Raw genomic sequence first — 24689 nt, 5'->3', positions numbered from 1 at the left:
CAGGTTACAAATATGTTATTTCACAATGACACAATATAAAACAAAAACATGCAAATATTTTCACAGACATATGCCACAAATCCAAGCTCACGAATCATGCCAAGCAAAATACTGAATCTTTGTTTTTCTTGTTGAAAATTAGCATAGAAGATTTTAAGGAGAATTTCTTAGAGAAAATCACCTCTATCTTGAAAACACCTGCAATAAAATAGAAGTCAGTTTGTTCAGTGAGATGAGACTTTCTAGTTTACACCTGGCAGGCAGTGAATTCCAGCCTGACTCTGACCATCTGATGTCCAGGTTTTATATGAAGACTGTCCATCAGATTTCTGGGTTACCACATTTCAAGTTGCCACAACAGGCCAGCTACCAGATGTATTTGACACCATTCTCAGTGGGACCAAAATTTTCAGCTTCTAAACTCCAGAAGAGTTTTAAAATGTTATTTTCCATATATGTATAAAAAGGCATTCAATGCCTTTTTATACATATATGGAAAATAAAGTCCAGGAATGCAGATTTTTGCATTAATACAATACAGAATATGTACATATGGCCAGTGGAGGAAATCAATGTCTGATGATGAAACAGTTTGATGACCACAGTGCTTCACATAATCTAAACCTCCATCACAGTTAACTTCTCATTAACCTATCAGGAACCTGCAATCCTGAAAAATACAGATATCACAACGAAAACTCTAACTACAAAAAAGTTGCCTAGTAAGTAAAGAATTCCAAAAACCTGAAGGCTGCTATGACTGAAGTGTGATTATTTTGATTAAGCTAGGCTCTCCTATTTCCTTGGTAGAATAGAAAATCTATATTTTCATTTGGAGTTTTATGGAATTCACAGCAATTCAGTACAAACTTCATGAAGAATTGCATCTGTTTACAAAAACATGTTAGTTCATATTTTTCAAGATACCAGAGGCAAGTATTTGTAAGGGCATTTAGAATGCCTTCTAAATGTCCTTAAAAATAAAAACCCTAAATACAAACCCTATTAGCTTTCAACATAAAAGCTAATAACTTCTGTCATAATTCAATACAACTTATTTTGCATTAAATAATATCACTACTTCTCATGGAAATACAGAATTTATAATTTCCATACTGTAAGTCTCTTGTGAATAGCTTGGTATGTCCTTTCCTGTTGTAATATAAATGCTTATTCATGTGGAATAATCCCCCCATAGATGATTACCTTCATATCTGAACTTCCAAAAGATCATTTATCATCACAAATGTAGCAACAGCTGTCCATACAACCCAGTAAAGCAAATTCTCTTGTATTAGTTCCAGAGAAATACCTTGGAGAACTGTTTATTTGGCTTCAGAATCTATATTGGGTGACTTTTGTTTTTCAGACAGAAAAATACCATAAGCTATTGCATTACATAAATTATATGGAAAAAAAAAGTAAATGGAAATGGAAAAAAAACAGAATAAAATATTGTGTGAACTGCTTCTCCATCAAAATGTTCTTAAGTTCAGAAAACCCATATGAGAGAATTAGTACGGATACAACATGAAAGCTTCCATTCTGCATGTAATTAATATGCAATTTAATTACTAATCAAGAATGTCTTGGTTTTCTCCACAGTACTATGCCCCACAGCAGTGTTAGCCCTCTTATAAAGGCACATAATGTCCCAGAAAGCTGTGCTCATTAAAATAATAGAGTGATCTTGTTGGTATTATTAATCTATTTTCTAGAAAAGAATGTACCCGAATGCATCTGAATTCCTTATTTCAGAAGCACAGATATTTCAAAGGCATATTCAGGGATCTTGGTTATGCATATTATTTGAGCATGAAATCTTGGAAGTTATGGACAGTAAAGGTTTCTGTCAACAAAGAAGGTTTAGCTCTTTGTGTATAATGACAGCGTTCAGACAGCCTTTGGCCAAAAAATAAAAAAATACAAAAAGCAGGATTTCAAAGAAAGTTATTAACAATTCAGTATCAACAGAATTCCAAGCTGTTTTAATGGATCTGCAGAACAAGCTATTCTAAGCCTTTTGGAACTATTAATTAGTTTGGGCAGCTAGGTTTGTATTTCAGATTTTAAAATAATCCATACACCCTTTTAAGTAGAATTTATTATAGAGAAGCATTTGGTACATTGAATTTCTAGACATGCAGGATGACTTCAGAGTCTGGTACTAAATGCTCACAGTGAACTTTACATACAATCAGTGCTTCCTCAGTTGGTCTTTCAGACAAATTTATCAAAGAGAGTTGAAGGTTAAAAATAAACAGAAGGTGACAGTTTCACTTCAGCACTTCCACCTTTGAGAGCTTTCAAGTGTCCTTGTGTTTTTAGCCAACAGGAGATTACAAAACGTTTTAGGTTCATTTACTTGGCTTGTAGATTTTTGTTCTGCTATAGTAAAGGCCTCTGAACAATAGACCACTGCAGAATTGAAGATCTTATCTCTTGAGTTAAATGGCTACAGCTAAGCAGCTTTATCTCACAAACCCTCCCTTTCTCACCAGCATTTAAAGCCACACAAAGTGGGGGAGTTGAATGGATCATTTGCAGTTTCCACAGGTAAGAATTATCAACACGTTCCTCTCTCCCTCAGACAGTATTAAAGGAATAATGGAAGAGCTTTGAGACTTCAGGTACCACTCTGAGCTATGTATACCCTGAACTCTAATTCCCAAGCAATGGAGAGGCCACTTTCTCCTGGTAATTGTACCTGTCAAGAGCACACTGCCCATGCTTCAAACAGTAAACCTAATAAAAGCTTTCAAGGCAGAGTGATCTGTCTCCTGTAAGTAGGATAATGAGTTCATCAGACCTGGTAGTGCTGTGAAAAGTAACCAAGTGTCTTCCAGGTTTCCTGTGAAAGTTAGGATGGTGATTTACATAGGAAGCCTTAAATTTGGAAAAAAGCAATTAACCCCTGCAAAGGTCCATGAAGTTTTTAAACAGAAGTTGAGGTGATGGTTTCCTTCATTAAACAACCTAAGAAGCAGAAAAAAGGTAAAAAAACCAATCTAAATAAGTTGGAACTTTGAATCCAATCATCCAACTGCTAATAAACAAATATACCTTACTGAGTTTCTGGAATGAAGAGCAAAGATGGAAAGTGATAAAAAGTGATGGCTACAGAACTGGAAATATGAATCAGTGAGGGACAAAAATAAATGTCAGTGAAAGCTGCACTTGGGAGCACCAGGGAAGTTTTCACCCACTTTTCACCCTAAGTTTCGTAGGCTGCACATTCACTCTCTGCGTGTTTTATTTACAAGGCACAGCAGAGAGTTGAATACTACATAAAGATACTCAGAGAGATATAAAAAACCTTTTTACAACAAATACTACAGCTCTTCAATACATAATTTTACCTGGTTTCCATAGCTCAGCACTCTCACTTCTTTCCAACAAAGCTATAATTCACCTTCTTTTATTCCTTAGACAGGGAGTATAGGGTTAAGAGTGCAAAATTCTGAGTTGTAAAAATTCTGAAGAGCAAATTGTCTCATGACATGATGGCCCAGTAAAACATAGGAAAGAGATTAAAAAAAAAAAAAAGAAGAAAACCCCCAAACTTTTCTAAGACGTGGTATTCCACAGTGGAGAGAAATACTAGTATTTCTACCCTACCCTCTGGAAAGTAGCATGAGAGGGTCAAGAAGAGTCTTGTGAAAATCTGCTTAAAACAAAAGGCATTCAAAAATAGGTTATAATGTTTTCCTCCCTGCAAGAAGTTCTCTAGGCAATGGTTCCAAATGAAAATCGTTTGATGTAGATTCAAATATAAATACAGAGGTCCTGTGGTTTTTCTTGATTCCTGTAAAAAAGAAATCAAAAAATATTTCTTTTTTTTCCTGGAATGTGAGTCAGAGAAGACATTGTAAACAGATTTAATCACAATAGTAACTAGTCCGTCTTTTTTGTTATTTTTATATATTAAATTTATTTCTGAAGAATCATGAAATTTTTCTTTCAGGTAAGCATAATTTGAAGGATTACATAGAATATATTACACTAACTTATGGGGTGAATGAAATAATGTGTGAGATGAGTTCCTTCACAGCTAAAATGATGCATTAAAGCTATCAATAACTAATTCTAACTTAGTGCAGTTATAATTCCTTGCATATTCTTATTAATCCTAAACTCCAAATTTAAAGTAAAAAAAATTGGGTGTCTTGCATGAACTGGAATGCTTTTTAAAAAAACAGTTTCTTTCTAGGTTCTGTACAGTTTCATTTAAAATTAAATGTGTCCAGGATTTCATCCATAAATTTTATTTTTTTTTTGCTATAGTATTGGCCATCCAATTTATGTTTCTGCAAATTAGTTCCTTCTCAATATTGAGTAAATAATCATACGAGGATCACCAAATCTGGCTGGGAGCAAACAATTTTCATACACTAAAGAAATGATACTTGTGAACTTCTTTTAATGCCACCATTACCAAAACCACCATATTGAGACATTCATATGCCTAATTCACCCTCTGTGAAAGACCAGTTTTCCTTTTAACAAGTATCAGTACTGAATTTTTTAATTTAATGAAACTGCATTTTAGTTAATTGCTTAATAGAGGAAAACTAAACAATGTCATCTGCAATACTGGGGCTTTTTTGTACTTTCATAATATATGGACATAGAACCATCCTCCTCCCTCAGGACTTGGGGAAAATTATCTTCAGGAATATTTAGTAAATGTTTCAGCACTTCATTCACCAGCACGGAAAATAAAACACTGGATGAGGCTTTTTAAGAATTCAACACTTCAAATCTGTTCACCTATTTTGAAAGAAACCTTAACTCACTAAGTTCTACTTTTATTTCTGCCTCTCATGGAGGGATCTACCAGTAGGAAGAAATAACACAGGTCATGGGAAACATTATTATCTATGTGAGAGGAAGGTGATGTAACAAAAATACATCATGATTTTGTAATGTTATCAAAATATTCCCATTTCTACACCCTATTCAAAATATTATCCTGAGGAAAAAGGCAACCTTTTTAAAACACTAGTAACGTTTTTCTGCTCCTTTAAACAAGGCTGTCTACATTTAACAGCATTTTCTTTTACACTGCACCTTTTCTTCAGCACTGCTAAGCTCTGCCTAAGTCAAATGACAAGGACTGGTAATTGGAACTGGTTTCTCACACTGTCCTCACTATCTGTGGCATCTCGAGGGTTTGGCAGTGCAAGGTGGAAAATCTGCCCTGAGAATTCCAACATCTGGTACATATTTCCACTTCCTCAAATTATAACTTATTACTGCATGGTTGAACTGTATCTTTTTGCCAGTTTGAGGTCCAAGTGTCTAACGAAGCAGCAGAGCTTTTCCAAGAGGCAGCTCAGGGAACAGCAAAACATTATTACGTGAGAAAAGCTAAAACAATGCAAACATAAAGAAAAAGTGTAATAGTAATAAAATAACTAAGGAGAGGCTTGTACTCAGGGTTCCACTCAGCAGCATACAGTGGGTGCACAAACTGTATAATTTGAGCCATATCAGAGGGTGAAATTAGGTTTAAAACATTTTGCTGCATAAGTACTTCATTGTTTTTATAAATAACGCAGGAAGATATATAAAGACATCCAATAATGAAAATACTTTTCTTGGAAAGTGTACATAGTAATAGAGATCATTAAAAACAAAACAGACTTCAAGCTCCTGGGGATACAGCGATAAGCAACTTCATAAAAATGTGACAATAATAAAAAAGTATCAATTACTTCTTCTATTTTGTGATCTAATTCATTTCCCATATGAGTTCTCCACAAATTGCTCCATTTATCAGGAAGAAATAAAGGAAATGAAATCCTAAAATATGACCAATGTAAACAGCAAAATATTCAATAATGGAAGACAGCAAAACAGAACAAACCCAATCTTTTTTTCAACTACAGCTGACAGAAAATAACTGAGGAAAAAAATAATTTTGTATTGCTGAGCTGTTCAGAGTATTGACAAGAGTTGAGGGCATAAATTCCTAACAAGCAGTGAATGATCGAAGATAACAAGTTATATAAGCAAAAGAGAGAAAGAAAAAAAAATCACTCTAAAGAGCTACTTTCAAGTGCCACTTGACAAATTCAAGGAAGCAAATGCAATTTCCAAATAAGATTTTTGGTGGAAACACTAAAAGTATCCTGGCTGAATTAACAGTGCAAAGGGACTGCAAAATCAACCTCTAACTAGCATGGGAGAGTGGGTATATTGAAATTGGGTCAGTAAACTCTGGTAAGGGTTTATATTTTAAGAAAAGCTACCAAACAGTTCTGCCTGTTACCAGGTTTTTTCATGGAATGACAGAATTGCAGAATGGGTCAAGCTGGAAGGATCACAGTGGGTCATCTGGTCCCACTTCCCTGCTCAAGCAGGAAAAATCCTGAAAAAAATTCAGAATTTGGAAAAAACAAGCAAGCAAACAAACAAAAAGCCATCCCAGCACAGGAAAAGCTGATTCTTGCTCTTTTCATTTTGAGTCTCTCTATATACATGGAAATCAAGGAGGTATCAGGAATTCGGGAATTCATTTCTCAAATTTGCCACAGGATTTTAATCAATCCTTGTTTTCTGCTCCTTTAAGTTCTGAGAAAGTGTAACTTCTTGGCAAAAGAGCAGCAGACCTGAAAACACACAACTAGATGAATTATGTGAAGGTGAATTACATGAAAATGTAACAGGAAGGACTGATTGGAAGCACTTGGTTTTGAAGGGAATGAATAAACAAATATTTCTACAGCAGCAAACGACAAGATTTCTGGGAATTGAGAGGAAATGCTCAAAGAAGGGGGCATGGTAAGTACTCTAAATAATTTCCAAATCCATCATAGTTGGAATTATTGAACTAGAAAGGTTATGCCCACCGCAGTGTTAGTATTTTCAGTCTGCAAGTCTTTAGCATTGCAACTCTCACTGCAAAAATTTGGCCAATGTCTCCTAAAAATGCAAATATTCACAAGACTGTCAGAATCGAGTTTGCATATGGTCCCTTCAAGATCAGGCATTAAAAAAATTTTAGAATTACTACCATCAGATGGGAAAAACACAGAGCTTCTTACAAGAGAAGATAAATATAATCCAAGTTCATAAAATAAGCATTATTGGAGAAACATGAGGCACATTTTGAGTAGTCATAAAAGCAATTATTTGGAATCAAAGAAAATTATATTCCTGTGAAACTAAGTTTCCAATGGAAGCAAACATTTTCCCTGGCATACAGACAATTCCTGTAAAAGAATAGTACTTCCTACATCCTGCATTCTAGGAGTTGTTGGGAGACATACTGGTACTTTTCACAAAAGGTTATGCAAAACACATCAAAATGAATCATCCAAACACTAGAGAAGATACCTATCACATTCCAGCAGTTCATGACTGTTGTCACACCAGCTTCCTTCTTGTCCACAGGCTGTTCTTTAAAGCCTCATAAACTTTAAAAGATGAGCTCCAGCCAGTGGAATTTTTATTCTGACTGACCTTTCAGCAGCTGTTTTCATATTAAAGATAAACCAACCACTCTGAGTGAGTCTCAAAGAGACAGAAGATTTCATGCAAGAGATTTTGAACTGCTATTTCTCAAAAAAATTCCAGCCAATATAATGATAAAGCATTGGAAAAAACATTAAAGACATGGGGGTAACTCTAGTTGTCTTAAATGCTGCTGCATCTACAAATGTGCGACATGTTTCAGACACACAAAATCATCATGAAAAATAACTGCTGTAGGTATTTAAGATTTTATTTTGATGCACAGATCATTGACTGTTTTAAAAAGAATTAAAAAATGTAACTTGCTATAGACACATTTTAACACCTTCTGGTTTGATTGAATTGTATGACAAATTTCTGAGTATTAAAATGAATCTATTCAAAAATTGGTTGATTATGTTTTTCGCCATGTATTTTCACACAGCATATGAGGAAAACCACGAGATCACAGCTGATGTTCATTTTCAGAAGGCATCAAAAGTTTGTGTCTCAGAAAAAGATGAGGATGAAATTTGTGATTTTCCAACTTGTAAGGAACTGATATGTTTTCTACTGGCATTTTCTTAATTGGTTGATTATGTTTTTCGCCATGTATTTTCACACAGCATATGAGGAAAACCACAAGATCACAGCTGATGTTCATTTTCAGAAGGCATCAAAAGTTTGTGTCTCAGAAAAAGATGAGTATGAAATTAGTGATTTTCCAACTTGTAAGGAACTGATACGTTTTCTACTGGCATTTTCTGATATCGTTAAACTCTGGACAAGTAAAACTGACAAGCACAGCTTTCCTAAATATTCAGTATGTGACATGACTGATTTCTGGCACAGAGAAAAAGAGTCCAGTTCATTGATGGAGGACACCATGACACTGGTGTCCCTGAATGTGCCACAAGAATGTGGCTGGTTTGCTTTGTGAAATGTTGACATCATGGAATCACAGAATTCCTGGGTTGGAAGGGACCTTGGAGGTCATTGGGTATTCCTGGGTTGGAAGGGACCTTGGAGGTGATTGGGTTCCATGCCATGGGCAGGGACACCTTCCACTATCCCAGGCTGCTCAGAGCCCCATCCAGCCTCGCCTTGGGCACTGCCAGGGATGGGGCAGACACAGCTTCTCTGGGAAACCTGTGCCAGGGCCTCAGCACCCTCACAGGGAAGATATCCAATCTAAACCTGCTCTCTGTCAATGTGAAGCCATTCCTGTCACTCCAGGCCCTTGTCAAGAGTCTCCATCTTTCCTGTGGGCTCCCTTCAGGTGTTGGAAGGCACCAATGAGGTCACCCCAAAGATTCTCTTCTCCAGGCTGAACTGTCCCAATTCCCTCAGCCTTTCCTCCCAGCAGAGCTGCTCCATCCCTCTGATCCCCTTGGTGTCCCTGCTCTGGCCTGGCTCCAGCAGCTCCCTGTCCTTCCTGTGCTGGGAATCCAGAGCTGGAGGCAGCTCTGGAGCAGGGGCTCAGCAGAGCAGAGAGGCAGAGGAGCAGAATCCCCCCTCCCTGCTCCCCACACCACTTTGGATATGGGAGTGTATCTCCTTGGGAAAAGCAGCAGCCCTAGAGGCTGTCACCTGGGAAGGAACCATTCCCGTGATCATCATCCAGGATGCTGCCTACAAAGAGCCAGTTTGCTGACAAGCCTGACACATGATGATCAAATATCAACTGCAGGTATTTTTCCAGCTGGAAACTAGGATAGAACCATGCAATGAGGTCTTTCACTTCTTTCCCCATCCTGGAAAACACAACCTTGTACACTGAGCATTATCAGCAGGATAGCACCTCTCTGGACAGGATTTTAACTTGTCCCTCCACCTGATATAATTAAGCTTCAAAATCAGAAACTTCAATAAACTCTAACAAAAGGTCAAAGAAAAACAAAGAAAAACAGCCATTCCTCCATCTCAAAGACACTTTTGTGAGGGAGGGGCATGGGAATTTAGGGGGAAAACGAGAGTAAGTAGAAGGCATGACAAAGGAGTTATTGTGAGATAATCTTGTTTGTGTGGAACTAGAAATAAAACAGCAGAAAATTTAAAAGGAATGGTAAATGAGCACAAAAAACTATGTGGGGTTTGACAGTTTTACACAGGCTTAAAAGTTTGAAGGTAAAAAACTGCTTGTAAGGCACAAATATTTGAAGGGAACAAAAAAAGGAAGCGATTTTTGTGTTGAGTGTATACTTGCACTGTGAGATTACTGCTGCACCAAAATAATTCTTTACAGTGATACAAACACTCATAGATCTCCATGTAAAGGTGGCTATGCATGTACATCCCATTACATAAAACAGCAATGAAATCTGTGTCTAAATATCAGCAGGAATTCATCAAACTCAACTGTTAGCATATAACAAAATCATTTGAAGAAAAAGAAGTGTGAATATAAATACACAAACATACATTTAAAATAGATGTGTTCAAAAAGAATAAAAAACATGCCACCCATTTCTCAGATCTTTCAACAAAGTTTTATGAGTGAATAAAATCTGTCAGTATAAATAATATTTAATTAAACCTGATAGCTCAACCACAAGCACCCACACTTGTCTATTTGATTAGGCTCAAAATCCCAGTGTTACATTACAACTGGAGGTGAAAAACCTCGATTGTATTGAATGAGAAATGACTTGGAAGTTAGTGAACAAAATTTACACTTTTTCTGGGATCCAAAGGGGTGTTAAATGCAGACACGATATGAACTGGGCACTGTTTTTTGTCGTAACCACTCCCTGTCCTATGACCAAGAACAGTTTTTTACATTGTTGGGTTCTCCCCAAGTAAATCTGAAGTTTCCACACTTCTGTCCCATTTTTGGGGTTTTGATGCAAATCTGACTGATCGCAGGTGCAAGTTATTGCTCAGTCTGTAAGAACAATCTCAAAAAATCTTCCTGTGAAATTTCTGTATTTCATGAGGTCCATTTCTTTTTATCATTCAGAAAGTGATATGAAGTTAGCAAATAATGTGTTCATTTCAAAAACACAAAACATTTTTTTAAATTAATTTTCACTTGCTCATAGAGCTTTATAGAAAGCATTAAATAACTGTAATTCTGTGCAATAACCTCACTCATGACACAATTAATTTCTCCAATTATGGCATCTTTCCTTCATACTGTTTACACAGATGCTTATGTATTTAACACACATTTGCACTAGGTGTTAATTGATATGGTTAGAACAGTCAAATGGTCATAAAACACTTCTGGAAATAGTGGACTCCTTCAAAGGAACTTTTGATGTATTTAGGATTAAGATGCTACAAGAAAATTTTTAAAATTTTCCTTGGTATTTTTTGCAGAATTGTTGCTAACAGTATTTAAAAGGTAACTTATTTGCAATATAAGCAACTCCAGAGGGCTCTTAACAAATTAACTTCTTGGTTTTAAATTTCCATGCTCATGGTCATTATTATTATGATTCAAGAGCTGCACTTCAGTCAAACCAAGATCTTATTGATAAAAAACCAGGCTGAAATGGTTCAGAGACTCATCTCTAACTGCTCTGATCTCAAATATTTGCTGTGCAGTGTGCTTTTACTCAAGTCATGCTAAATGACCCAATTTAGGCCATTAATGCACACATTATTATTCCTGGATATAACTCCTTTTTATTTTTATTTTTATTTTTCTATGAAATAAAAATAGCTGTGGACTACACATGTTTTTGTCTATCATCTAAGAACAATCTCAAAATTTGGACCAAAAATTCATGCAAATCCCACACAATTAAATCCTGCATTTAACTACATAAAAGAAAAATAATTGAATGGTTTCTCCAAGACCACAGAAAATGGCAGCTGTTAAGAAGTAAGTATTAAGTTGCACTGAGACATTTTCTCAGCGCTACATGCTCCTTGAATCTGTTCCAAGCTGGCTCCAGCATTATAGAATATTTTTGATCCCAACAGATGAAGTGTCCTTATTTATTTAGCATTTTTAATACTTGTGTTTAGTGGCATGCTGAGGAAACAAGGTGAGAGATGGATCATTTTCTTTGGGTATCACACATGTTAATACTTTTTTCAAACAGGAAGGAGTTGACACTAAAAGAAAATCATGGAAATTCTTGCATGTGCACATCCATACCTGAGCATCAAGGAGCTCTTGACATTTGTGAGAATGCTTTTCAATGGTTAATATATACTGCTTTTCAATAGCTGCTTCTTGCTGCTGAACTGTAGATTGTAGCAGTGCCTGCAAAAAAAGGCACAAAATACTCAACAAAGATATAACTGCGATGCTTACTGGTAACTGCAGATCCACTAAGACCCATCTACAACCAGAACGTGGAATGCTATTACAAATTTGGAATGTGCAATGATTAAAGAACCTTTCTATGTAACACTACCTTGTTTTCAGTCATGACTAACATTTTTTGTATCTCAGATTTCTTATACAGTCTGCCTAAAAGACAGCAGCACACAGAAGATAGAGAGGGAGAGTATTTCTGTTAAATATACTCAGTTTAGTGGGACCACACAAGAAGAGAAGCATATGAAAGCTGAATTTGAGAAGAAAAAAAAAAAAAAAAAAAAAAAAAGAAAAAGCCAGACATATTTCCCTGGCTGACAAAACTCCACATCCTCTCGGCACTGTGCAAGATCCCATGGGCCAAGCATGATCTTCACAACCACAAGTCAAGTAAAAGCAGATGGAAATTCTGAGTAACATAAAACATAAAAGAATGCCCCCCCAGGATGTTCACACTTGAATGTGAAGCAGTGGAAGTCGAAGTGTGGAAAGTCAAAGCACCAAGGCAGTAACAAACAGCTGATGGGAGCAGGAGCTGTGAGTGTGTGAGCACGTGTTTGTGCACACGCCTGAACTCACACCCGCTCGGCTGCGCCCTGCAGAACCTCCAGCATCTCAATGCAGAAACAGAAATTAAAAACTTGAAGATACATGAAGAAACCAAGTTATCATCTGGAGAATTACACTCAGGTTTCCCTAAACAATGATGGTAGCTAAATATTTACCTGGCTTAAGCCTTTTTCCCTGATAGTATAAAGTCTTTTTGCCACTTTCCAAATATTCATCAGGCTATTTATACACAGTGTACCAAACTATTCTTAACTAGTAATCAATATACTGAAGTAGTCAAAATGACTGGGTAAGTTAAAACAGACATGACTTTTACAGAAAACAGACCTTTGGCCCAAATGCAGAAAAAGAAAAAAATCCCAATCTTTCAAACAGTCTTTATTTTAGAGATACATTTACTTCATGGAACATAACACACACATCAAATAAAATTTTGAATACTTCAAAAAAAAACCCCAAGAATGTATAAAAAAGATAAAATCTTCTGACAATTTTTCAATTATCTTTCTAAATTTTCCACTATCCTCTTATGCCAAAATCACCACTCTTCAGTAATGCTGTACCATGGTAGCAGTTCTCAGCACAAGCTCAGTGATGAAAAAGGTTAAAATTTGTGCTTAATCAAAGTGTAAGAAAACATTTACTGGTAGTTGCAAGGTATATAGAAAACTGTAAGTTTACTTTCAAAAAAGCCAGTTTATCTCTAACTAAATTAAATTCTTTCATTCATAGAAATTTGAGCACTCAGAAAAACTGAACTCTCAAGGAAGTGTAACTTCTGTACATAAATCTTTATACTCTGCCTAAATTAGAATAGCCACATATCACTGGCAAAAATTCAGCCTGGACCTTGGGGTTTGGGTTCTTTCTTTTGCCTAAATTATTGTAGCAAGGAATGTTTCATGTAACCAGTACAAAAAAAATCAAAATAATTCTGTTCTTTGGGAACACAGTAACAGAATGGTCATTAGGCTGCCATGGCACTTCTCAGACAGTTCCTTGCTCAGGCCAAGGGTTGAGTCACCTTATGCACTTTGCTGTGCAGACTTCACTGGCAACTGCTAAAATCCTATTAAATGGTATAAAGAACTTTCAGTTTTCAATGAAATAATCATTATTCATTGGATTGCATGTAGAGGCTGTTAAGTTTTTAAAATTAACTTACTATTACTATTTTTCTATGGAAAATACATAAAATTCCACATTCAGAAAGAAAAGCCTTCCTTTTCTGTCATACTCACTATTAATGCAGTTTAAATAGCACCACAGGGTTGATGCTGAATTTAACTGTTCCACTAGTTGGCCAAGTGAGGAGAAAGAGAAAAATCTCCTTCTGTAGAACAGTACTACAGGTTTCTCAATGGGAAATACAGCACAGATATGTGATACCCATCCAAATCTTTGGCAAATTTCAAGATAATCAACTACTCAAATTTAATGATTAAAAAAAAAATTACCAATTAGCTCATTTGCTTAACTGAAACACACATTTGGCTACTTGATGATCAGTATCTCTACAGTTACAACAACAATGACACCAAAAGTCTTTTGATTAATTGCTGTCCTGGGCAAATATTCTTATCACTGCTAAAACACCACTTTCTTCCTTAATTACTTAAGGAGGAGTTTTTAATTGTGCTGCTGGGCTGACATTCCATAAATGTACAGTGGATGACCTAACACCAAGCTGGCATAGTTGAAACAGTCTCCTTTTAATGGAGTCATTTCAAGTAAGTTTACAGCAGAATCTAGCCTATGGCACCTGTTGCATGAAGTCAAGGGTAGGATTTCAACATGAGTGCTCTTGTTAATTAATTTTTCCTTCTATATATTGTGCAATGAACTTCCTTGACACTGGTTGAGAAGGATCATCAGAGAATCACAGGATCATAGGATTTTAAGGGCTGGAAGGGACTTTAAAGATCATGTAGCCCCAACTCTCTGCTGTAGGCAGGGACACTTTCCACCAGACGAGGTGGCCCAGAGCCCCATCCAGCCTTGGCTTCTTCTCCACTTTCTGATCTCTCTACTAACCCAAAAAAATGTCAGAGAATTGATGCTTCTTTTCCTTCAATAACCAGAACGTCATGGTGGCTTCTGACAGAAAAAAATAGAGTGAAACCCCTTAAGTTCTCTATAGGGTCTTCATTTTAGTTTGATATGTGATGCATTATAAAAATCATAGAAAAAAAAGTTATTTCCTCAAACCATTATAAAAAAAAATCTTCATGATCAAAACGTTCTTAAATTAAATTAGGTAAATTAAGTAAATTAGTCTGAACCTCTGTTTGAGCTCAGACAAAGAACTGAGCTTTAAGTTTCATACATTGAAATAATTTTAGAAGACCTTAAGCTGAAAGTAAATTCAAATATCATAATAAGATCCATGATCACCCTGGGAGTTTTTTATGGGAATACACATCTATGCCATGTCTTAGCACTGGTCAGAGTATTTAGCTCTGGAACTGACAGCACACCACCTGTGTGGTGGGAATCCTGGAGAATGGCATTCCTGCACACACACCAGGGACTGAAAAACTGCACTGTGCCAAATATGAGTAGAAAAGCTTAAAACCACAAATGATCACAACACTTCATCCTGCATTTCTACAGTGTGTTATGTACTGAGTACCAGATTATCTCTAAAATTTCTCCATATACTTAAAAAGTCAAAAGTGCAGTAACTATGGTTTTGCCAAAAGTGGACACCCCAGCCTATTTTTAATACAAACCTACTTGCACAGCCCTAGTGCATAATGTGTTCATTCTACTGGCAACAGAAACCACAGCCCAGACAGAATTTATTGTAAGGCTAGAAGCTAGAATTTATGAGAAACCCTCTTGAATGAAATAGCCAAAATAAGACCGTTATCCCAATTCTTCCTGAATTCCCCAAGAGTAACAAATTACCAAACCCCTTTCTTTCAATTCCCTCTTTTTTCTATAGGGAAAAGCTATAAAGAATAAAGGCAGCATGAAAAACAAAGATACAAATCATGGTATACATGTTGCTGGGTTATGTTTTAGAATGTTTCTTAAAAGCACTGTATCAAAAGCCACAGTCAATCCAAAAGATATTCTGATCAAGCATCATTGACTTGTTTAAGTAACTTAATGGAAGCCAGTACATCAAACCACTTCTTTACTTCAAAACTGATGAGTCAGGATGACCAAAACAAGTCATTCTTAAAAATAAAAGTTACTAATGAGAAGTTACCACACTGCTTCAAACATGCGAACCGCATTAAATACAGCAATAATACTTTGGAATTTTTATGCTTTATAGCATTAGACAATGATTCATCTAATTTAGCATCCTGTCTCCACCACTTAATAACTCGCTAGTATTTAATTTAAGGGTGAAATGCAATTAACCAATTGCTGAATGATAAAACGGAACAGAGGACACAATGCAAATTCTTTCCTGACCCGTGGAAAAGATGCATTAACTCAATAAAATGCAGTATTTTACTAGTTGGGTTTTAATTCAGCTATTAGCTAAGACAGAGATGATACAAACAAAGCTATTTAGAAGATTTCTGAAAATGTATTTTTCAAAAGAATTCAACCTATCCACTTCAGCCCAAAATATTGCAGATTTTCATGACTGGGCTCTTTCCAGGTGAGCCTGCCTTTTTAGTGAAAATGAAACATGTCCATTTAGGTGCTATGGAATAAGGGAGGTTAAATAAAAAAAAAAGGGATAATATATTTTTTGCAGTGATATAAAAAAATTGAATTTTTTTATTTCTTGAATATTTGTGGATATATGTTGAATATCCACAAGCACATTCAACTGCTTGTGGTTGAAACAGTGTTGATCCATACCAGTAAGGATCAACAACTTACAGTTTGAATACTATGCTGGGTTTATCTAGATAGCTCAGTTTTACTGGTATGTGAGGGCAAAAGATTTATTTTCCACAAAACAATGTTCTCACAGACTCCTTCCAGAAACAAACTGCAAACTCCCTCTTAATCGTCTATTAACCTTCCAGTTTTTATAATATTTAAACCTCTATTTATTATTCTATAGTCAGAAGAACATACAAAATTGGTCCTTACTAGAAGGGGAGGGAAAGATTCCTTGCAATTTTTTAATTGCTTTCAAAATGTAAAGGCCTTTTAATTAGCAATAAAATTTTTTTGATAGCCAGATCTCTGAAAGTATGAGACTTGATTGCACCTCGTTGTTATTGAAATTCTTTAGAGAGACTTCCTTGGTAGCATCACTGTTGTACAGAAGTACTCTTGTACTGTAAAATCCCAAGGAATCTCTCATTTTCCAGCCACCAGCTCTCCATGAGAAAAAACAATGTTGTTTTATATTCTAGGCTCACTTTAATTCTAGTTTGACTTGCACATGAACAAGCACAGAAGTTGGAAGTGAAATACAAGCCCTTGCAACAATTTTGGATTTGTCCTTTTATTCATGTGTCAGGCCTTTCTGAGCCAGGATGTCAGCTTGGAAACTTAATAAGCTAAGCTGATGTTTAAAAGAGCTGAGAACTGGCCACATTTCAGAGCTTTCCCTCACTAGGGATAAACTATGTCTAAAAAAAGATATCCTGATTCTAGATTAACTTCTTTTGTAATGAAATCCTTTAAAATTTCTTTTGTTTATTGGAGAGTAACCTTTCAGTTCAGAGGTGTATTATTGGCACAAATATTTTTGAAAGAAAATCTGATGGCCCCCACATATTCCATGCTTTGAAAATCTGTCTGTTCTTACATTCTGAAAATCTGAAAAAAACCCCATCACCTCACACTGAAAACTGGTGGACAAAACTCTTAGTACAGCAAGGGCTGGGAAGAACTTTGCACCTTGAAGTTCATTTCTATAACGAGAACACACATCTGATTCATGCAGTTGTCTTTTTGCATAAAATAATCTAAGAGAATAAAACCCATCAAATAAATACACCTGTATGTAACCTCATATTCTTTAAAGCTTACAGTAGAGGATATTTCATAGGATGAGAAATAAAACAGATTAAAACTATTAACTCATCTATTTACAGAGCTGTGACAATTTCAGAACAAAAGCTTGACTAAATAAGCACAGGAGAAATTCTTATGTAGCTTGTGGTAAATATCTTAAGATGTGATGTGATCCCACAAGCAAAACTTCCAAGATCTACATTTACTTTTCTTTACCGTGGCTAATTACCAGGGATAAAAGTTTAAAACAACAATGACATGAAAGACAGAAATTAAACAAAATTAGGTAAACAGGAGAAGGGGAAACTTGGCCTACACAGAACAGTGAGTTAATTTTTAATTTGCTTTCCTGTGGTTTTTAATACAAATTTCGTGACTGTGTTGTGGATGGTTTATTTGTTGTAAGGAAGATTAGAATGTGAGATGCTTAACAATGGCCAAGGCTTTTGAAGGTTTGTGCTACGAAGCATCTAATGGTCTCTATTAATGGATTTCCAAACACATTCAACAAGTGAACATTCCAAAGACAACTGAATTTAATTCTAAGGGCTTTGGTATATCCAGGTCCCTGAAGATAGGTAGTTCAATATTTTACTTCTTGTGTAAGCTGCATTTTCAACACTGCTGCCATATTAAGAAGGACCAGTCAGGAGTAGGAATTGAGGGGGTTTGTCCTCAAATTTAAGTACCTGTCTGCCCAGGGATACCACAGTAGGGAAAGATCTGCATTTTCAACACTGCTGCCATATTAAGAAGGACCAGTCAGGAGTAGGAATTGTTTGTCCTCAAATTTAAGTACATGTCTGCCCAGGGATACCACAGCAGGGAAAGAACCATGTGGAGAAATACTGTCCCTTTTACAACAAATAAGTCCCCAAAATGCAGGAAAGGGACTAGAAGGAAGTGTAAGCCATTTGGAAGTACAGGAAAATACATCAACAACAACAGAGGTCTGCAGCAGGACATCTGGAAGGAATGGACTTAGTTCTGAATGAAAGAAAACTGTGTTTTTCTGGTTACCAGCTTGGCAGCATTGGACACAGAAGCTACAAAACAGCAACTCTCTTCACCTCTGTAAACCAAAAGGAAGGCATGTTCACAAATCCACCAACAATAACACTTACCTATGCCAGGAATACAGAAAAGACAAGTCAGACTACTTTCTTCCACTGTTGTTCTTCCACTGTTGTTCCAAGGTTTCAATAAAAGTTAAATAAAAGTTACAGGATTTGGGGTTTGAGGCATCTGGGGATTATTTCCTGGGGCTAAGGATGAACTGCTCATATTTTCACAAACTATCCTTAAACAACCAATTTGGGCATTATAAGTTGTGCTATGGCTCTGCTTGGAGCAGCACCACAGAATTATAATGGACTGGTTTCAGAGAGGATTAGTCAGAATTCCAACACTCCTGACTGCAACACAACCTAATTAGGGCCTGAGCAATCCCCTGATTGGAATAACCCTCATCAGTTCACTTCGTTAAATCCCCAGGAATTCAAAATAAGCCTGTTTTCATCGCAAATAAGATTTTCCTTCCCATGCCTTTTTAAATGACCCATACACTTGTTTAGGTGAATTTCCACACTCAGGGTAACTTGGGGATTAATTAGATAGTATTTACAAAAAACCTACTGAAAATGGAAGTTACTTCTGCATATAAACAATATGTATTAGAGTAAAACAGTCTGAATCTAAAGAGGATGTATTTCAGCACAAAATTAAGTCTGGCTAATCATGAGTAAATTAAAAGAGTTAATGAATCTCATGATTCTGTCTTTCACTGAAAGGACTAATTCACATTCCTAAACAAATGCTACATTAGGAACCGTTATCTGGTTATCTAATTGCCATCATGTCTGAAAAATTGAATAAACTGCTAAGGATCTGAGCAGTTAAAAAGCCCCAAGAATGGAAGATACTACTTTTATAATTACAAAACCACATTTGACTCGTTTACTTAAGAAAAAATAAATCTTAGCCCTGTTTCATTTTGAAATATTAACAATGAATTAACATTTTAAAAGAATCCAGGAGAAAATTTTCTCAAACAAAAATACAGAACAGATTTTACCTCCACTGATGAAACAGTGTTACTTTTTTATTTAAAGAACATGGCAAAGGATTACAAGAAAGGTATTAAACAAACAACCAGAACATGCTTGGGTTTTTTTAAAACCCTAATGAATAAGTCACTTCATGTTTGCAAACAGGGCTGATTGCAGTCATTTAATCAGAGCTTGGCATATCTGATATTATTTCTCATCAGAGTGTTCAACTAACCACATGAGGACACAGGAAGGCTTGTATGAGGTGTACTCATGTCATGGTTCCATGGTACTAAAGAGCGACTTTATGTAACTTGAATATAAACATTCTATGAGAAATAATACAGTAAATATAAACATTGTTTAGAAACACAGGGTTCAATTAACTCCCTAATCTTTTGTGCCAAATCACTGATAAACATAAATCTTACTTTGCAGAAGGCATGTCAGATATACCCAGCTGCTGCTGGGTAAAACAGCTTTCAAAAATTATTATGGTACATAAATGTATCCCTTTACCCAACTACACAGGAAGAAATTATTCCTTTAAAGGACCAATACAACCCATGCAGAGCTCTCCTTTAGTTCACACAAATCAATTAAAACGGTGAAAAATTACACCTCGAAAACACTCAAAACTTTCATTCAACACCATAAAATCATTGGATTTCACAATTTGCTTATATTTTCAGAACTAAAAAGAAGGAAATGTAAGTGCAGCAATTACCAAAAGCTCACAAGCTTTTTCAAATGTAAGTCCACACAGGTACAGACAGACATTTTACATCTAGAACAAAATAGAAACTAAAAATGCTGCCATTGAAGTTGTTCAGTGGAACATCCAAAGGTGCACACTCCAAATACAATTCCCTTCTGAGAACTTCTAAGGCAAAGGAGTCCTCAAAGAATTAAGGGAAGAGGAGCAAAATTCTGCCCCAGAAGTGAAATGAGGGAGGCTTGGAGAAGTGGGACACCACCAGTGGCCATGTTTAAGTTCTCTCAGGAATGGAAACTTTTAAAATGTTTTTCTGTATAGGTTCAGAATGAAATTAGTATAAGTCATATTGATGGAGACAGACATATTTCTACATAGAGGCAATTTCAATATTAGTTAAAAAACTATCAACAGTTACTAGCAAGATATTAAAAGGCTTTCTTATTATCATAAAATCATTAATATTGGAAATTATTGCTAAAATCATCAAGTCCAACCCCTAACCCAGCACTGCCAAGCCCACCACTACATCTTCCTGCCCTGCATGCCAGATTGGTTACAAATTACTGCTACCAAACAGTTAAAATCTGAAATTCCCCTTCACTAACTACATTGTCAGATTTTTTTGTCAGTTCACAGTTGCCTACCAGGTCTTAACTTTCCCTTTTCATTTTCAAAACCAGCCTTAATTTCCATTTCCTATTACCAGTTTTAAGTCTAATTAGAATTCTTAGCTTTACCTTCTCCTCCTAACTTGATTCAGTTTTTGCCCTTTGCGAGTTTCCTACCCAATAGTTTCCATAACAGAACAAAAGACACAGATTTATGCTCCATAGTAACATCCAGTTCTTTTATTTTACAAGCTGACAGGAACTAAAACAGCATGAAAGAAGAGCTACAGATTCTGCTTTACTTTATCCAGAACTCTTTCCCTTAGTGCTGTGTGGATAAAAACCTGCTGAACTGCTCTGTGATGCTGCTTTCCTGCAAGTGCAGCTCTGGAGACTGAAGAGGTCCAAAATGTGGATTTGTGATAAACAATCCAACCCAAAGTTTACCACAACTGACTGAGAATGTTTGGTTTGTTCTGGTTTTAAGTTTCCTTACTGAAAATGGCTAACCAACTCTATCTGAAGTTTTCCAAAGCGCAGACTGGGAAAACATGTCATGCAAAATTTCAGACCAAACAATCTAAATTGAAAGCAACAGAAAAGACAGCGAGAGAGGTCGAGCAATCAGCACAAGCAATACTAATAATTGTGCACTGCAGGCAGTCATCCTATTCACAACTACAATAACACCATTTGGAAATTCTGTTAGCTTGGCAACTCACTTACCTTGAATTCTTCAACAATAATAGTTAAGGCTTCATGTCCAGCTTTTCTCATGTCTTCTAATTCCTGTTTATGCTTTTCCTGTACAAAAATACAGAAAACATTAGGCACATGACATATCAATTTTAATTCAGGTAAATAAATAAATAAATAAATAAATGGCAATTATTTTCCTGTTTTAGTATCTTTCATGAAGAAATGCACACAGCTTGATCCTTTAGATATTATATATATAATGTATATTAATATTATATGTGTATGTATCTATCTACCTATATGCTAAATTCAAGTAGGTCCAAGCACTAAACTTATTTTTACTTCTTAACTTTACTTTATAGACCTCAGATGGTTCTAAATGGTTCTCCTTTTTATTTTTTCAGAACTTTCTTTGTTTTTTGGTATACCTGTGGATGACAGGACTTCCAAATCACCTTCTTAGTAACGGTTATTTACTGCCTCTATCAATAAAAATGTTGAGATAAAGTAGTATCAAATTGACTATTCTCAGAAATGCACATCTTTTCCTACTTATGTGGCTCTTCTTTCATCATTTGTTTTATTCTTAAGATTCCTGGGAAATTCTTCTTGCAAAAGAAATCCTATATAGGTTTTTCAAACAAAGCTGCATTGTTCACTTTTTATTTTCTTCACAGTTATGTAAAAGGAACCTGGAGAGAAACATTCTAGCATTTTTTTTCTTTATCTAATAGTTTGCTAAGGCTGCAATGTGAAGACCTCATTGGATTTTCACCAGCATTTCCCCCTTATCAATGAGCAGCACCACTTTTTCCAATCATCAATTAGTAAGAAGATGAAAAACATTCCCCCCCTCCTTGTTCTTTGCTTCAGGGTCTGTTCTTGCATCAGCTCATATGGCAGGATGTAGTTGCTTTAAATCATCTTGGATTGAAATCATTGGATTTTCTTGGTGCAGAAAGCAGAAACACATAAATCACAAATGTTACTTTGCAGTGATCACAGGACAAAAACATACACAACTTACACTATATAATTTTTTGCTTTTTGGGTAATAATAAAGTTGAAATTAATTAATAAAATTCTATGCTTCCTAAGATCTGTGTGTTTGGAATAAGAAAAACCTAGTGTCTAACAAAGCATGTAAGACCATTAAAAATTAATTAATCAGACTGTAACTGTATTTAACTAGAGATTTCTGCTCTCAATTCCTTTCTTCTGAAAGAGTCATTCTTAGCAAAAACTAGGAAACTACAGCTACACAATCCTCTCACCTCTAGCCGAAATCTACTGAGACATTTGCATTTTCTTTAATAAAACGGTGGGCTTTTGTGAAGCCCAGCAAGAACCGCTGCTAAGTAGAAGAATTACAGATGGAAATATTTTGCTGTGCACATTAAATATTACCTCAGACAACAACACACAACATGTGGTTACATCATTTTAATCCCACTGTGATGCAGTAATATATCACTGATATCACAAATCATTCAAACTCTGATACTATACAGGTTAAGAAAACCCAATTGTTTTGACTGAGGAAGTAAGATATCCCATTTGGTAGAAAGCACAGTGCCTCTTACTCACAATACCAGGCAAAGCAAAACACAGAGCAAAAAATGCCACTTGTCCCCTTACAATGAATTCCTCAAGTTTTCAGAACCAGTGACTTGTTCAAGGTCATGTCCTGAATGTGAACTGGTAACACAACTTGAAGCATCGACACCAAGGCATTCCTGTAACACCTGTAAATATTCTTCTATTCCTGCAGGAAATTTTCAAGGCAGGTATCTGAGCTGCTGCTGACTGCCTGTCTTCTGTAAGGCTGTGGCACCCTCAGTCCGAGCCAGTACCTCAGAAATTAATGCATTCTCTTCCCTTTTCATTTCTGTTCTCATGCAAGAAGGTAAACTATAGCTCCCTGCAGGTAGCTGAAGTAGAAGACAAATTTCAAATCCATCTTTGCTTTACACAATTACACAATTACATCATTAAAAGTCCTCATAGTGGAGTCCATTGCACTGAAATTTTTGTCTCCATGAAATCAACTCTTCCTTAAGAGCATAATTTAAAAAAATTACTAATAGCATTTAGCATCATAACGATTCTGTTAAGAAACGCTAAGTTCTTATTTGAAGATATAAATATTTCCTTCAAATCACCCAAGTACAGAGAAAAAATAATAGCAGTGTTGAATGCAAAGGAGAAATTGAGGTAAACATGATGAGAATCAGTCCATAATGGCTAATTAATATACACACTAGAGTGTGCTATTGTGTATAAAATAGAGATTGGTCACTATTTCTGTCCATGTGAAATAAGAATGTGAGCTCTACAGAACTAAGACATGGGAGCATCTCCAGGTCTCTAGCAAAGCAAGGATTTTCACTTTTGTTCTATCATCAACATCCTAGTGAAAGATACAGCTAAGAACCTAAAGATAAGGAAAAATACAGGGAGGAGTGAAAGATTTCAGATATCCCAAGATAACCAAAACCCCCACATTATACACAACCTTCAGCTCACCACAGGAAGCAAGGAGACATTGATTTATTTCATACAAGTAAACATAATTTGTACCTGAAGCATAACAATGGAAGACTCTGAGGTGAAAAATGAAGTGAGGTAGCAAATGAACTTTCACAAACAACTGCCTAACATCGTGGTGGTGAGGACATTTCCTGCTGAGTTAGAAATGAGTTGAGCCAGAGTTGAGTGAGTGTGAACAGAGCAGCCTGCTGGGAATATTATGACTGATTAAATGTGAAAAACTATGCAAAGGAAATAGTATGGAAGAGCCTGCACATGCCCCACACTGCAACATAACTACAGTTCCCTCTCTGAGTATTTAAGGTATAGAACAAAGGTCTCTACCCTGTCACATTTAAGACATTAATATTTTGTGAAGAACAATTATAGTTTATATCTGCTCTTTCTTCTTCCCTACAGGATGTGCATACAGAGACCCTCCACTGAAGAGGACATTAAACAATAAAAAGAAGTGGTGAAGCTAAAGTGTTGTTAGTATGAAAGCACTTTTTACTACCAAAACTGCATGATATGGTAAACAGCACCTACACTTGGCTCAGGAAGCCTTCCCTGGCTGCCTTGAGGTTTTTAAAATCTTACACAGATAGTTCTTTGGGATGAAGTTACAAATGTAGCAGGGCAACGTATGTCCTAGATAGTTTCCTACTTCCCCACATAATCTAAATGGTGGGACAGGATAGCAAGAGGAAGCAAGGAAGGAATGAACAGGAGAACAATGCCAGGGAAGCTGACAAGAGAACATATTTCCCTTAAACAACAAAGTAAGCATAAAAGCATTCTGAGCTTCATTAGGATATTTTTATGTCTCTTATCTCAAAAGCATC

General features: G+C 36.0%; 1 protein-coding gene across 1 annotated transcript in view; it reads right to left on the bottom strand.

The window, feature by feature from the left end:
* CCDC91 (coiled-coil domain containing 91) overlaps nt 1-24689 on the bottom strand; it is a 117483-nt gene that overhangs the window by 41203 nt on the left and 51591 nt on the right. The window contains exons 7-8 of the mRNA XM_039708185.1: nt 21343-21420; nt 11567-11674 (exon numbers count right to left, since the gene is read on the bottom strand). Coding sequence (XP_039564119.1) covers nt 11567-11674; nt 21343-21420 — 186 coding nt within the window. The remainder of the gene's footprint in view (nt 1-11566; nt 11675-21342; nt 21421-24689) is intronic.

Source organism: Passer montanus, unplaced genomic scaffold (genome assembly GCF_014805655.1).
Source record: "Passer montanus isolate IOZ18808 unplaced genomic scaffold, ASM1480565v1 scaffold20, whole genome shotgun sequence".
NCBI lineage: Eukaryota > Metazoa > Chordata > Aves > Passeriformes > Passeridae > Passer > Passer montanus.
Note: the sequence above shows the minus strand (reverse complement) of the source record. Positions and strands in the feature narration are given on the sequence as shown.